The following is a 17,196-nucleotide window of genomic DNA, read 5'->3' on the forward strand; positions in this document are numbered from 1 at the left end:
TAAATACAACGGAAGCTCCATGGTTGACTTTCTTTTGCTGCCGCAGTGCTGAGGGAATAATCCTGTGTGGACATAAAGCACTGACTGCTTGTCTGATTCCACCAGAGGACAATGAGACTGTCTGTTGCCTTGCTAGTGAAGTGCTTGTGTGTGTGTGTGTGTGTGTGTGTGTGTGTGTATATATATATATATATATATATATATATATATATATATATATATATATATATATATATATACTGTATATATATATATATATATATATATATATATATATATATATATATATATATATAACCTCTGCCATGTGCTTTAACTCCTAACTGAGAGTCAAGAGACAAGATGTGGAGTCAGGGAACTAATGTCATTGACTGATCATGTCACTTTCCTCAAATGCTGCTTTCAGTTGGTGTTGTGAGGCTTTGTGTTATATTAAAAATGGCAATTAGAACAAACTTACCATTTGGTGATTTTCATTCCCTTTTCCTCCCACTCAGTCCGATAAATACATACACTCATATGAACACACTGCACAATTTGATACTATATTATGTGACAGTGCGTCTCGCCTGCACATATGTCTACACGCAATAGATTTGCAATAGATTTTTTGTACTGTATATGTATACTGTACATAATGTCCTGTTTGTACAAAATGACTTGCTGATCGTTCAAAGAAGAATTACGAGCCAAAGTGAACTAACTCAAGCACAGCCACACTCCTCCACAATCATGTTGGGCACATCTCTCTTGACAATGTTATACTCATCATCAAAATAGAGCATAGACATAGTACTCAGTTTGGTAGGGATGCAGCAGGAGTTGACCGAACCTGGGCTAATTCCTCTCATGCGGTACTGGTTTACTACTGCTGTGTGGAAGGATGAAGCCGACCCTGGCACGCCAGCCATGTAAGCTGGGCAACTTCCCTCGCAATAGTTGCCATAATAGCCCGCAGGTGCAATAATCCAGTCATTCCAGCCAATAAGACGGAAGTCAATGTAAAACTGCTGCCGGCAGCATAGGCCCCCACTAGTGCCGTCACACTCCAGCCCCCGCTTGCGAATGTGATGCTTTTCATCCAATTGTCTCGCACGGACTACCAGGAACGGCCGATGGGATGGGTCACCCGGGTCCACCAGCACTGGAGCCACTCCAGCGGTCTCACATCCCTCGCAGTGAACCACCAGGTCTTGTCGACGGCTGCCTTTGCCAAACACTGCCCGCACTGCCTCTAAGAGGGGGAAGGTATACCAACCGCTGCGTTTCAGCTCAACACGCTTCTCCACTGGGGCCAAACTCCCCGTAACCCCTCTTCCACCTCCTCCTGGCATTCCTTCTACACTGCTCACAACCCCAACTTCCTGGTAGTGGATCTTGACTGTCACCTTCCTTCGGAGGCCTTTCTCAGGAACAGCCGGCAACACCCGGAAGAAGAGCCACAAGTTTGCCTGTGACACATACAGGTTCTGGTTGCCTTCATTGGAGATGAGGAAGAAAAGACTGGACGATATATACTCATCTGCGGGGAGAGAGTAAAAAGGAAAACAAAATCAGTGTAAACATGATAAATGATTGAAATCTGTCAATATTGTGGTTCAAAATTCACAAATTTTAAATGAGAACAGATCCTGTTTTATTCACAGACTCTATGCAATGTCACAGATTCCTTAAAGCCTCCTGGACATTGTCAGTATTTAATTTTATTATGCAATGAGTTCTGCACTGACAGTTCTCTTTTTTTCGCGAATATTGGAGATGTAAAACTCCCTGCGAAAAGTAAAATCCGCAACATAGGAACCCCCCGCCTTCCACCCCACCCCCAGAAGTTTTCATGCATATGTATGTGGGTATTTTATTTTTTCAAATGTGAAAAGTATTTATTCTTTACATATTTGAGAGAAAGATTACTGCATTACACATTTCACTTAAATCTTAAATTATTAAACCATTACTGTACAGTAACTGTATTCTTATCCCTTCCTGTTTCCACACCTCGGGTGTAGTTTGGGAGCACAATGGGGTGGAGTTGCCCTTGGAGTAAAGGCCCTTATATGTCGGACTTGAGTGGCGCCTGTAGCTGACCAAACAGGAGGACATGAGTGTAAGAAAATATGTGTACTGCAGTCGGTTGACATCCAAGGAATGCATGTGGCAACTCATCTGTTTGGCTTGCAGGAAACCTTCACAGTGCGTCTCTCTGCAATATAGCTTTTTTATCTTTTTTTTTTTTTGTCCTGAGGCTGTACACAAAGTGAAAAGAGGAGGGCTGTGGACTAATGAGAATCCAAGGTGCTATCTAGGGGGAAATAACAATGCAGGAGGAAATAACAGCTCAAGAATACATCAAGATGATGGCTGCCGTGGACGACGTGGTCAGATGGTAGAAGTACCATTTTTCACCCAAGCCTTTGATGATAGCAGAAAGATTCAGGTTTTGCAGACGGGTCCGTGAGGTGGTCGAGTCTATCACCATGTTTGTTGCAGGATTGTGAAAGTTAGCTGAACAATGTGAATTCAAAGATGCTTTAAGTGACACTTTGGGAGACTGGCTTGTGTGTGGATTAAGAAATAGAGCAGCACAGAAGAAAATGCTCACTTGACTCTGGAGAAAGCAATAAATATAAGCATGATGATAAAAATGGTTTCAAAAGAAGCCCAACAGCTGCATGCTACAGCCAGAGTACATAAACTCAACAGTGATAAAATGATTCAAGATTCAAGAGTGCTTATCGTCATATGCACAGCAATACTACGCAATGAAATTCTTATTCTGTTCACTTCCCGAGCAGACTACATTCCACAGTCCAGTCCCCGATGAGAGTCTGTGTCCTTCGTAGAACTCTGGTGTGGTAAATATCCGGCAGTGAGAAGAAGGCTGCTCCCCATATGCGTTGTAAGGTCCTGATCAAATGCTGGAGAGCCTTCATCTCTTGTGCTGTACAGTTGCCACATCAGACTGTGATGTGAGGAGGAATACTTTGGATTGTACATCTGAAGAAATTGTTGAGAATATTTGCTGGCATGCAAAATTTCTTCAATCTCCTCACAAAGTACAGTACAGTCTCTGTTGGGACTTCTTGATGATCTGTCGAGTGTTCTGGGACCAGGTAAGCTCCTCGCTGTAGGTGCCGACGAATTTGAAGCCTTTCGTCCTCTTCACTTCTGTCCCAATAATGATTTGTGGTGGTGTGTCCCTCCATCTGCCGCTTTAGGTCAGTAATCAGTTCTTTGGTTTTGTCTGTGTTGAATGGGCAAGGTCCCTGTTTCCGATGCGGCAAGTTGGAGCACCTTGTTAATGACTATTGGTGTAAAGAGATGAACTACCATAACTGTGGAAAAAAGGTCACATGGAGCGGCCATTCATAAATAAAAGGCTCAAAGACTCAAAGATCAGACATAAAAGTGACGATGCAAAACAAGATGAACAGAAGTGTCCACACAACCAAGCACGCTGAGGACATAGAGTGTAATTCTCCAGAAGAGGAAACATCAACTGCAATAAATATTGTCCAAATAATGAATGTGGATGAAGGCTCAGAAGTCTTTTGGGCCAAACTGAAGGTGGAAGGACATTATTTTAAAATGCAGATAGACACCGGATTTAGACATCATTGCTATCTTACAAAATTTATACAAAGATATTGGAACACCTTCCACTCCGACCCTCAGACACTGTCTTTACGGCATACACTGGACACCATTAAAGGGTTGACATATGTGACTTCACAGTACAACGGCCAGACTGCAGAAGCTATCAGTTTACGTCTCCAAGAAAGACTGTCAAGCCATAATGGGGAGTGTGATTGGCAAGTTGTAAGGAAGATGTCACATGGTTCAACTCAGCTACAGGCCATATTGGAAAAGCACAATGTGGTTTTTCGTGATGAGCTAGGCAGCATGAAAAGTTCAGATGCGTCTCCAACCTCGAAGTAAACATTAGGCCCAAAGTGGAAATTGATTTGGAGGTGCTGGTCAGAAATGGAGTTTTGCAACCTGTAACAACAACTGAATGGACCACATCCACAGTCCCTGTACTGAAAAAGCATGGTGGGCTTTGGACTTGTGAAGACTTTAAGGTAACGCTAAATCCTGTTCTACAAGCTTAGCGGTGAGGAAAAACCGATTGCTTTTGCTTCTTGGACATTGAACAAGGCAGAAGCTAACTATGCTCAGCTGTAACAGGAAGTTTACCAGTACTTGTATGGACGGAAGTTCACACTTTTGACTGACCATCAACCACTCATGACCATCCTTGGACCATACAATGGAATACCATCTCTCGCTACCTCACAACTTCAGAGATTGTCTTTGCTGTTTTCAGGACATTCATATGACATCGGGTATCGTAAGGCAGACTCTCACTGCAATGCAGATGGCTTGTCTATGTTGCCGCTTCCTGTCATGAAGTCAAATTCGAACACTGTAGACATTTTCTACTTCACAGAGGTGGAAAACACACGTTTCAGCTGCACAAGTGAAGAAGGGGACGAGAAATGATCTTGTGTTGTCTTCAGTCATGGACTTGATCATTAAGGGACACCCTGCACATGTTCAAACATGAAGCCCTTCCTTGGGAGGTGGGAGGAGCAATCTGTTCAGACTGGTTGTTTGCTATGGAGGAGGTGAGTCATTATACCTATGTCATTACGAACAAAAGTGTTACAGTAACTTCATGCAGGACACAGTGGAATAGTGAGAATGAAGGAAATAGCGAGGAGCTACATTTGGTGGCCAAACATGGACAAACAGATTGAGGAAATAGCTAAAAGTTGTTCCTAATATCACAATTTCTAGAACAATCCATGACTCCTCTACACCCCTGGGAGTTCCCATAGGAACCATATCAACGGGTGGATGTTGACTTTGCAGGTCCGTTGGAGGACAAAATGTATCTTGTCGCTGTCCTGCACTCACCAAGTGGACTGAAGTGGCTACCATGAAGTCAACAACCACAGAGAGGACCATCGAGACACTAGGAGAAATATTTGGCTCCCCTACACAGTTAGTCTCCGACAATGGACCTCAGTTGGTTTCACAGGAAATGGAGTGCAACACATTAAGTCAGCTCCACACCAACCTGCAACAGTCTTGCAGAAACGTTTTTACTGACAATGAAACATGAATTAAAGGTCCCACAAGGTCAAGGAACATTGCATCAGAGACTGCACAAATTCCTGCTGAACTACAGTAACACTCCACATGCAACCATAAAGACATGTCCTGCCAGTTTGATGTTCAAGAGAGATATGCACGCCACTTTTGATTTTCTGAAACCGTCACCAGTAAAAGACACTGTGGAAAAAAAGTTAGTTGAAATAGTACTGACCCAAGTTCACGGGGCAGAAAAATCCCCATGTGTAAAGTCATGTCTTGAGGTATTCTACCTCCATTCCTAAATTACCATAAAAAAATAAGTTAATATGGTTAAGTATTTGTCATGCAGTGCATGATGGGAACCCTGGCTTAGGGTTGTGTTATACAGCTTGTTACGACTACATGGTATGCTCATAAAGAGTTCACACTACGTCATAGTCCAGAGTATCATTGTTATGTTAAGTAACAAAGAAGAGTGAAAGATATAACAGTTATCCCTTATTTTTGCTGTACACTCCTACCTGCTAACCTAGGTGAGCTCTGTACAAATTATTTATATGCAATATACAACAGCACCAAGGCGATCCTGGCCGCAAATACGCACTGTTAGGTTAATGTAACCTAGAACATTTGATAAACACACCAGGAAGAAGACGACTAGCTTTTTTCAGTGAGCAGAGCGGACTGGAAACTGAACCATCTCAGATCTCCTTCCAGCCAAACTGCACATCTTGTCCGCTCCTGATTTATTCATTTGGGTTGGCCCTAGTTACAAAGCAATCGCTGCCTTTAAAGGCTTGGCAATAAGGTAAACAATCAGTTTGTGATAGTGGGGCATTTAGGTACGTATTCATGCTGCTATCTACTTTCCCAGGAACATCAAGAGTGACCCTGGGCTGTTTCGCCCTTTGGTTAGGTCGCCGTGCCTGCTTCCTTTCTACAGCTGTGAAGACCTGTCATGTCTTCACACCTTCTTCACAAACAACTCCAACAGAAAACATCCAAAAAACAAATATGGGAAAATATGCAAAAAAACAAATATGGGAGAATCATTTACAATAATTCTAACAAACATGTCCACCTCACAGTGCAGAGGCCTCAGGTTCTCCGTCGCTGGCCAACTTGTGTGGAAGTTACATGTTGTGGTTTACATTTGTGTTGTTTTTATGGGTACTCTCGTTTCCTCCCACATTCAACCAAAAAGATGCATGGTAAGAATATTGAACACTCAAACTTTTCCTTAAGTATTTATGCGTGTTTAAAATGTTGTTTCTGTACCCTGCAATTGAATGGCAACCAGTTTCACGTTTACGGCTGTGACTCTTGTGAAGATAAGTGCTCAAGGAAATGAATAAATGAATGGATGGGTGCAAACAATAAAAATTGTTCAGAAAATTACTGTTGATTATTGAATTCAGGGAAAATGAGAAAGCCTGTTGTTAAAAAAAATGGGACTAATATGATGTGGATTATTCTTATTATTACTATGATTACTATTATTATTACTATTATTACCGTTCAGAAAAATAGGCCAAATGATGTGAAATTTGGATTATTCTTATATATATATATATATATATATATATATATATATATATATATATATATATATATATATATATATAAATGCAAAAAAAATTCGAGACTTGGACTTTTCACTTATACAGCGCTTTTCTACTTTGGATACTCAATAGTCATTTACATACTGATGACGCATCAGGAGCAATTGGAGGTTTAATGTTTTGCTCAAGGTCATGGTCTTGATGGTCGGGGGATCGAACCCACAGCCTCTCAGCTGGGAGACGACCACTCTACTACCAAGCCATGCTGCCCGTTTCTGCAGGTTATGATTGTGGACACAAACTAAATGACAGTTTACATTTTATGTTGATTATCATGATGGATCATTTTTTTATATAGCGCTTTTCAAGACACTCAAAGACACTTTAAAATGATACATTATTCATGCTCTCACACCAGTGGTGGTAAGGAACATTTTGTGGTGCCAGCTGCCGTGGGACAGGCTGACGGAGATGCTGCTACTACATTGTGCCTACGGCCCCACCGACCAACCACTGGAGATAGAGAGGGTGATGTGTCTTGACCAAGGACACGACACTTGACTCGGACCGAGAGGGATGCGACAGGTGAGCCTTCAGTTACTGAATGACCTGCTATACTGATAAAACCATTTATAACTTCAAAGTAAGCATTGGACAATTTCAGTTGTCTTCATTTAAATATTGAATAATACTGTTTATTAGGTCTAAAATCATTTGAATGTCAATAAAAGCAAAAGTGATTTTTTTTTTCCATGAATTAACTTAAGATAGCAAACTTACAATTGGGCCATGCATCTACTGTCGAAGTATTGTGAATGAGGGAGCCATCTAGTGAGCAACAACCGTGCTCACAGCTGCAGGTGCTGTTCAAAACAGGAGGTAGACTCAAGGTGAGAAAATGAAGATGACGTTCAACCATCATGTTATCTTATTGTGAGCCTGTTTTAGAGGGATCATTAAAGGTTTACTTGGTTAAGTTTGATCAGAATTTTATTCTTTTTTTTACTTTGCAGCTGCTGAAAGACAGGCTACAAATAAGACAGTTATTGCAGTTGTCTTGATCTCTGAGTTACTGAACAGTTACTGAATCATGTGAAATAAGCCCAAAGACCAGGGTTCTTGTTTATCAAGCTTGAAAACATTCTTGCAGATAGTATGGAATTTATCAGTTTGGACTTGTGAGTGAAAATGTATGCAAATACTGTCATGATTTTTTTTTTCCCCAACAGAGTATTTATTTGTTCCTACCTTAACCAAATACGTCATTGTCGAGCTCTGACATACTCTTTGGCCTCTTTGCCATGCATCTGGATTTCTACACTACAGCATGTAGTGAAAATGTGGCGTTTCTCACTGCAGTTGAGGCTAGATGTGCTCAACTGTGGCACATTACACCAGGTAGGATTCATCGACACACATTACTTATTGGTGTGTGTAAAACTGCCCATACATTTGATAAATCTGGATTTATGAATTTCAGTCATACAAATCTACTGTAGAAACTTTTCATTACATGCCTTGATAAATAAGCTCATATAGCCTCACATTAATGTTGGGTACATCAAATGCCTGAAAGAAGTGTACCCAACTTCCCACACAAAGTATGAGAGGAATCAAACTTAACTTGACAATAAAAAACGCACAACTGTGCAAAAACAGGCGTTGGCATATTAAGGAGAGTGAAGAATTTAGTGAAGCGGTTACAGTAGAGCGTTGGTATGATTGTATGATGATGTTTAAATACATGCATTGATTATTTACATATTTTGCATGATGAATGTGATTTTAGAAAGCTTGAGTTTGTCTGTGTTTTTTTAAATGATACGGTTCCTGCTCCGGGCTCTATGTTTTTCTTCATAGTAAGTGACAGGGCCTAAGAGCAAGAGATTGAAGAGCTCCAAGCTGGGAAAGTCAACAGAAAGAGTGAGGATGTAAGTGGAAAGGTGTTGCAATGATGGACATGGCCAAGACCCCTGGGGGGTTCATTGAGTTCACTGTTAGCACCCCACTGAACCCCACCCATTCCCTTCTCCTTCAGTGCAAGTACCCCAAGAGTGACAGCACAAAGCACCCTGTGAGGCACTGAGACAGCCATGCAGCAGCCCGCATTGAAGCATGTGGCTTTCCAACAAAATGCATGATGAGGGGAAAAAAAATCCATTTACATGACACTAGCCACATTCTAAACGAGTATGAAGAAGATATTCCAGAACTCTAAAGGTGATGATGGGCGAAGAGGATTAAAAAAAAAAAAAAACATTCAATGAGTGCTCAATTATGTCTTTCATTTTGCTCAAAGGCATCTGGAAAGGTTTCTATTTCGGGGAAATTGGCACAAGTTCTCAAGCCCTAAAGAGTCTAAATGACTTTGTTTACAAACAGATTAATGTTGTTCAGTGTCAACATGTGACCACCAAAGATGGTCTATCACTCCTCTTTCTCCTGTAAAGCTAAAGACTTGTTCATGCACCTATTTCCGTCTATCCGTGCACACAGCCACAACCAAACCAGGCAAAATATTAAATATCAGGTCTCCCGGTACTGCTGGCCATCAAGTGCAGTTAGTGGGTGATCGCATTAAGTAATCCACTTAACTACAGCTTTTTATATGCAACAGCTGTAACAGCCCCCCTGAATTACATGAAGCTAACCTCCCCATCAGCACCAAGCATGTTACTTGCCTCGATGACATCAAGAAAGCCCGAGAACTTTTGCAAAAAAGAAAAACGAGGTGAAAAAAAGCATACAGTGAGTAGGATTACACTCGGATACAATGTGCTTCATTATATTCTGTTGAGAAAATGGAATCACACATAACTGCTCAACGGGATAATGGCATACGTAACTGAGCCAAGGATGTACAGTACAGTAGGGCCTTATTTTCTTAAGATTTTGTTTTTTATATCAATCCACTTTGGAGGGTTAGTATCATGATTTGTATCACGATTTTTGTCATATTATGAAGATTACGAATTATTCCAAGCGCTTCAAAAACAACACGGTAAATGTTACAATACTGTTGCGTGAATGGTGTGACTAGAGAGCGAGTGACTGGTCAAGCTAGAGAGAGAGAGAGAGAGAGAGAGAGAGATTGTGGAGGAGGCGCATGCAATAAGGGGGAGGAAGTTGTCGCGGCGGGAGTGTGCCCAATATATTGCTGATATTGTTGATTTTGAATGTAATAAAAGTGAGAGCTAATATTGACCCTTCTCACTACCCATTTTGTCGGCTGCGGGGTCCAATTGGAGCCAATGTGTGAGGGCCGTCTACCCTGGGGCACAACTCCGACCCTGGAAGAGGGACTTTCCCCGTCTCCCCGGACAGCAATATGTACGTAAGTGTTCCCGAGAAGTGCAATAAAATTGGAGCAGCCATACTCACGAACAGTAGGATCTAATGTTGCGTTTGAAATAAAATGGGAATTTTGAGATTTTAAGTTTAATGTTGTTTTAATTCATTTTGTAATTCTTTTATATGCTTTAAGTAATGAAGGGGAAAGGACCATCTCTTGAGGTTTCACTGTACAGTGGACAATGTCCCTGATTTACGTTATTTTCATGTTGCAACGTGGAAAAAAGTTTTTTCATCCCCGCTTTATGACATTTTCCCGATTATGCGACTAAAAACACTGTCATGACCCTAGGGGCTTGGTTGTATTTGTGTTGTATTGCCACCATCTGCTGGCGTTTTTAGGTAATTGCACTTATTTACTATTGCCGTCTAACTGCTTCCATGCAATGCGTGACTACAATTTTGGTCTGCTATTGGTCAGCGTCTCCTCACGGAGACGGTGGTCTGCTATTGGTCGGTGTCTCCTCATGGAGATGGTGGTCTGCTATTGGTCGGCCTCACTTGTTTCAGAATGGCGGAAAGGTAAAGCTTTGTTCGATTATGAGTGGTTACAAACACACACACACATACACCGTATTTTCCGGACTATAAGGCACACTGGTATATAAGCCGCAGCAGAAAAAGACGGGCAAACAATTGATTTTTGTCACAGATCTTTCCGCAAGAAAGATGGTAAAGTTGTTTTTGTTTTTTTGTTTTAGTTATTTATTTTTTTTATAATTGTTTGCCAACAGCAACATCCTCTCTTAAACAGACTGAACGTGTCTGCATGTTTAGTCCCAACATATTTATAGAAAATGGATGGATGGATGGATGGATGGATGGATGGATGGATGGATGGATGGATGGATGGATGGATGGATGGATGCATGAATGGATGCATGGAAGGATGCATGGATGATATCTGTTATTTAAAATAGCAGTTCAAAATCGAAATTAAGACTTAAATAGCATGTTTTTTTGTCTTCCCTTTATTGATAGTTTATTTTAGTGAACTTAACACAATTTACATAATTCATATACAATCAGAAATACTTAAATAAAATAACATATACTGTGTACTGAATATAAAATTTACACATCACAATTTTTTCCAAAGATTTCTACCTTCTCTTGTTAAATTTAGACATATATGTTTTTTTTTCATAAAAGAGTATATTGTTTTAACTCTTTTTGAGCACAGCCATTGATTTACATCTTTTCAGTTTGATAGTTGTTACATAAACTAACACCTTGAAAATATACACACATTTGCTTGCTGGTGCAGAGCAAAAAAAAAAAAAATGAAAGTAAAAAACCCGAACAAACCCAAAAAAATAAAAAAAATGTTAAAAACAAAAACACAGATAAGCCACACTGGACTATATATATATATATATATATATATATATATATATATATATATATATATATATATATATAGGGTTAGGGTTATGATGTTAGTTAATTGTATGCATGTATATTATATATAAGTAGCACTCACTACTATGTTGATACCAATTTTTAATTGATGTTTTTACTAATTACACAGTGGGCCCCCGTGTTACAAGATTAATTCGTTCCGCAGTTGGGTTCGTAAGGCGAATTATTCACCGTTTGAAGGGCAATCCAAACCAATGTTAAATAGCCAATGCATTTAGAACCCCTGGGAAAAACAGCAAAATTGAACATACATATTAAAAATATGTACCAAAATAGTGTAGTAGCTATATATATATATATATATATATATATATATATATATATATATATATATATATATATATATATATATATATATATATATGCAATCTGAGCAGTCATCCCACTTTCATTCTACACATGTGTAGGGTTAGGGTTAGTTGTGTACAATGAGGCATTTTATTCTATTCTAATCTATGATATTTTGATATTTACTGTATTTTATTTATTATTTACTGAATTATTTACCTAATTTTCAAAGAAAACTTCTATTGGTTTCTTCAATTTTGGAAGCACAACAGCCAACCTTCAAAACAAAATACTTTTTTGTCACTTAGGGTCCCATCCATCCATCCAAAAAACCATTTTGAACTGGCCCTGACATGTCTTGCCTGACCTAGCAGAGTGAGGTTGCTCAGCAGTTAGGACACCTGGGTGGGCTTATGTGTATAATCGGATGCTTCAGCTTGTCCTTACCTGCACTACAAGCCTCTGTAGTGCAGGTGAGGGAAGGGGGCATAGAATCAGGCGAGCTTGGTAGAGAAGCAACATATTATTCAAGGCCGGTAGAAAAAACAGGACGGGAGACGAGGGTGGGGCCATGGTGCTGTAGTTTTAAGTACATATTGCTGTCATTGTTCAATTGTGATTTCTCAGCACTCAGTGAGGGGAGAGGCAGAGGAAGAGATGATACAGGTGGCGCAGCTTCAAATTATAAAACGTGTTAGAGTGAAATAGGGATGCATTTATTAATGTTCATGAATTTATGTATCGGATCATAAAGTCTACAGTCAAAGGCCAAGCCTGAAACATAAATACTGGTGGAAGATTGTGCAAAATGGCTGGAGCAAGTCCTAGAGTGACATGTGACACCTCCATCATGAGAGAGTCTTGTCCTAAAGTCAACCTATCTAAGCTTGGTGAATTTGGCGTTTGCTCTGGACTGAAAATGACATCATAGTTGTTCAGAGTTCAACCAATCACATTGTCAGCTTGCGAATATCATGTGACCAAATTAAGAAAACAGGTTTCCGTGATTTGTTGTTACCTGGGCACTGATCAATAGCTATGTCATTTTCATATGATAGCGAGTGGATTTTGCAATTTATGTCATATTTCACAAACACACTATTGAGCAGAGTATGATGTTTAGACAAGTGGGGCTACATAGAACACCGTGTAAAGATTTTTAACTTGGCTTCCCTTCAACCAAACCTTTCCATTAAATGTTAGGGATGACTCATTCTATGACTTGCCTCTTCTTCCTCACCTTCTACAGCAGTTGAGGAAGAAGAGGTAGACCTCTTACATTAACCAGACCTCATTTGAACCGGTGGAGAAGTAGAAGAGAAATTAAACACCACCCACACAAAACAATACAACATGATGTGTCACCATGCATTTTGCACATTGGTATGCTTCACTTCTCAATCTGCGTTGTCTCAAACTGAAAAGAACTGATCCTCACTCAAGCAGTTTTGCCTGGCTTTGGACAGACCTTGCATCTGAGCCCTGCCCCAGCTGGCAGTACGTGGTCTGTAGATCTTGAGCCAACTGGCCAAGAAGCAAACAAGGACCGGGGAGCAGGGACCCAAGCCAGCTCTTCTGTACAATACCTTATAAAAGCTCAAAGGTGTGAGAAAGAATGGGGCTAAAGAGAGAAAAAAAAATGAAATAGAAGAAGAACAATGAAAGGAGCCTGGTGGACATTTAGAATGACAAAAACATGCTTTACAACATTGCATTATGGGCTCACCCACAAACAATATCGCCCCCGCCATCTCCCTCAAGCATCATCACAACTACACCCTTCCACCCACACTCACCCCATCCGCTTACAATTCAAATGTCACATGCATTATTTTGCGCAGTTTCTTTTGTTTGCTCAGTTGTCTTCTCTTATCATTGACACCGCATGTTCAGCAAGAAAACACATGACTGGCTTTTGTTGCCTTGTCATGAGGGTGCTTAGATCATTCCTATTGCATGACAGCCGTCAATTCAAGAAAATTGCAACGGCCTGGGCCATTAAGGAAAGGTAGGCACGCTAAGTGTGACTGTCTATGTGCCATAATAATATGAATGTATATGTTACTTTATATCTGAAACAAACATCAAAGTGCTCATCGCACATGTTCTGTTTTTACAAGTGAAATGATGAAGCCCTGTGGGTGGTTTTGCAGCTGTTGATAAAATTATCATAATGGGTTCACACCCTTTGCCTCTACATGGGGTAGCTTCTTCATTCTGCTGCTGTTATATCTTGAAACTTCTATACCCTGCCGCTCGATCGCCAATTCTGGAGTTCATTCACAAGTAAGGATCATGTAATTCACATCATAGTACAAGCTTACAACTTAATGACTGTTTTTGAGTCTAAAACCTTGAACTCCTAGATAAATGCTGCCTGCAATAAGCACGTTTATCGAAAACTGAAACTATCTTGTTTTATCAACAGGTGCTTCTTGTGCATCAACCTCAAGAAAAGTTCAAATGCAAAGAAGCATACAGGAATCAAATCTTGTGTCAGCACTTTGCTAAGAAAAATTACAAACATTACAAGACTGGAGGGCATTGGTGTTTCTTGTGCATCAACCTCAAGAAAAGTTCAAATGCAAAGAAGCATACAGGAATCAAATCTTGTGTCCGCACTTTGCTAAGAAAAATTACAAACATTACAAGAGTGGATGGCATTGGTTAATGCAGCTTCATGGAGTTCATTCTCCAGATTAGTTTTAAATTTATGACATTAAAGAAAAGTTTCTATAACTTGTTAAACACTGTTGCGTGAGCATTTTGAGGTTCATTACTTTTTCCCATCTTTTTATTTGTATTTTAAAACTATAGAAGGGCAAGTTCCTGCACTTTCTCTACATTTTCAGATGGCTTTGGAAAATTTGACAAGGAATCATCAGTGTTTGACTGTTTGGCATTTATGAAGAATAATATTAATTCTTGAATAAAAATGTCATTTGGCTTCATATGCCATTGACTGAGTTGTGTGTTGCTGGTGGTATTATGAAAAATAAATGTAAATTCACAGTACGTGATTCTTCAGTTGCATTACTTTCACAATTACTGGAAAATGTTAGCATGACTTTTGCAGTATATATTGTAAAATCATGGTAAGCTACTGTAAACACAATATAAAAGTGGTGCAAAAGGTTGTAAATCTCGTGTAATAAAATGTATAATCACAGTATAGTTTGCTGTGAATTCACAAGTATAGTTGTGCTTTTGCAACACATTGTAATCTCACGGCTGTGATCTTATAGTATGTTGTTGTAAATGCTGTACTCATTACTGCGAATGTAATGCAAAACTTATTCAATAGTTTACTGTAATCACAGTGAACATTTTTACAGTGTGTTTCTTGCAGATCTGTGTGCAGAAGGCAGAAAAGGGTGTTCTCTTTGGACAATTAAAAAAGATTAAAGAAAAAAACAATAGATGGATGGATGGATGGATGGATGGATGGATGGATGGATGGATGGATGGATGGATGGATGGATGGATAGATAGATAGATAGATAGATAGATAGATAGATAGATAGATAGATAGATAGATAGATAGATAGATAGATAGAAAAAGAATAGGTTTGAACAATAACAGGTTGCTTGCCAAATAATAACTAAAATATATTGAGAACTAATATCGTGTATTTAATTCCAAAACGATGGGAAATTTGAAGCCTACCAGTTTCTGCGAAGCTGATAATCTCCGAGGTCTCCGTTTGAGCACCGTTTTTGAAAGATGCTTGTCCATCCAAACTTGGAATCTCCACTCGACCGTCGTCTCGCACTTTGCCGGCGTGCAGCCTCCTCAGGGCTGTCACCATCGCAGCTTTGGGAATAGGATGGGTGATGTTGGGTCTCTCCCTCATTTGCAACCTGTTTAATATGTGTCTCTTGACCGCCTCCAAGAAGTCAAGGTTCACGTGCTGAGACTGGTCCGGTGACCTGAAGTCGCACGACGCACAAGACTCAGCGGGCGAGCTCGGAGTCTCTTTCACTGAGCTGCAGCGCACCGAAAAAGCGCACGCAACAACCAACATCACAGTGGCAGCAGTCATTTTCACAAATTCAAAGCAAAAGGCCTGGCTAAGAAAACGAAAAATAATTCAACTAAGTAGTCGCAGTTAATTAAAATAAATCTGCGACTTTGCGAGAGTGCTCAGCCGCTGAGTCCAAAAGTTCATGAGAAAGTTCACAACCTCCAAGTATTGCGAAGTTATCCAACTCAAGCATTCAGCGTGCTGTCTAAAAATGAGTTTGTTCGCCGGCCAAAATAAACGCTGAGTCTCAAATACGATTCGTTTTCTCCCGATTTGCGCGCTTGCACCGTGTCCCCGTGCGTCGCTGTGGATGACCTGTACGGTTTTGTCCCGCGAGATGATCCGGACTCAGACCCCTTTCCCGCTCTGCAATAATAGCATGGGGTTAAACAATTCTAAAGTTTTTTTTTTTTTTTTTAAGGAGTCGGAACCACGTGGGAATTTCCACCAACTAGACGCAAGGGATTAGCAGGCTACTATGTTTCAGCGCAAAGATTTCTCCACTTAATTGACAAGATTTTATTACGGTAGCTCATATTGGTTTCCCTTCATAGAGTTTTCCTCACCCTTATCTCTAAAGGTTGAGGGCGCCTTACCCACAAATGGACACGCTCTGTGAGGGTTAAAAAGTCACGCTATTATTCATTTGTGAAACTTTTAAAATAAAATCACTGCATTAAAGGACGTTCTAATATATTAAATATGGTCAATTTACACAATTTGCAGTGTGCATTTATTGTTGTTCATATTTTTTTGAATAAATTTACATTGCGTACATTACATTGCAAAAAAACTGCATAAACATTGTTTAACCTGAGGCGCGCTACCTCTTGACACATATTACCACCTACTGCTCATACGGGCTCATTACACTTTTCATTTCATGGTGAAAAAGCCAGGGACGCTATAACACACACACACACACACACACACACACACACACACACACACACACACACACACACACACACACACACACACACATATATATATATATATATATATATATATATATATATATATATATATATATATATATATTATATATATATATATATATATAATATATGATAATCTTCATTACATTATTAGCACCATTGTCTCTGTTTTTTTGTTTATTTCTACTTATTGCTATTTATTTATTACTCAATTATGGAATGTAATCTGCTGCTCGGGGAAGTGAACAGGATAACAATTTCATTGTATTGTAACTATATATATATATATATATATATATATATATATATATATATATATATATATATATATATATATATATATATATATATATATACAGTGGGCCCCCGTGTTACGAACTTAATCCGTTCAGCGGCTATGCTTGTAACTCGAATTGCTCGTATGACGGGCAATCCAAACCTATGTTAATTAGTGAATGCGTGCAATGCGTGCAAAAACCTTAGGTAAAAACATCACGACTTTATACACATATT

General features: G+C 39.6%; 1 protein-coding gene and 1 long non-coding RNA gene across 4 annotated transcripts; one reads left to right on the forward strand and one right to left on the reverse strand.

The window, feature by feature from the left end:
* Positions 1–304: 304 nt before the first annotated feature.
* Positions 305–16,055, reverse strand: LOC148423266 (inhibin beta B chain-like). 2 transcript variants are annotated; one of them, XM_088415647.1, is made up of 3 exons: positions 15,388–16,055; positions 1,322–1,522; positions 305–1,234 (listed from the first exon to the last, which is right to left on the reverse strand). In XM_088415647.1, exons 1-3 carry the CDS (start codon positions 15,761–15,763, stop codon positions 705–707), a joined length of 1,107 nt encoding a protein of 368 aa, XP_088271773.1. In that variant the 5' UTR covers positions 15,764–16,055; the 3' UTR covers positions 305–704. The 2 variants fall into 2 exon arrangements, with proteins under 2 accessions (XP_088271773.1, XP_088271772.1); XM_088415646.1 differs by having other exon boundaries at positions 305–1,522.
* LOC148423267 (uncharacterized) lies at positions 7,081–14,485 on the forward strand. 2 transcript variants are annotated; one of them, XR_015865708.1, is made up of 6 exons: positions 7,081–7,244; positions 7,427–7,549; positions 7,889–8,057; positions 8,520–8,590; positions 8,698–9,989; positions 14,149–14,485. It is a non-coding gene; the product is annotated as an uncharacterized LOC148423267 (long non-coding RNA). The 2 variants fall into 2 exon arrangements; XR_015865709.1 differs by having other exon boundaries at positions 7,431–7,549.
* Positions 16,056–17,196: the final 1,141 nt, after the last annotated feature.

This window comes from Hippichthys cyanospilos, chromosome 5 (assembly GCF_059441005.1).
Source record: "Hippichthys cyanospilos isolate Australia breed blue-spotted pipefish chromosome 5, RoL_Hcya_1.0, whole genome shotgun sequence".
Classification (NCBI taxonomy): domain Eukaryota; kingdom Metazoa; phylum Chordata; class Actinopteri; order Syngnathiformes; family Syngnathidae; genus Hippichthys; species Hippichthys cyanospilos.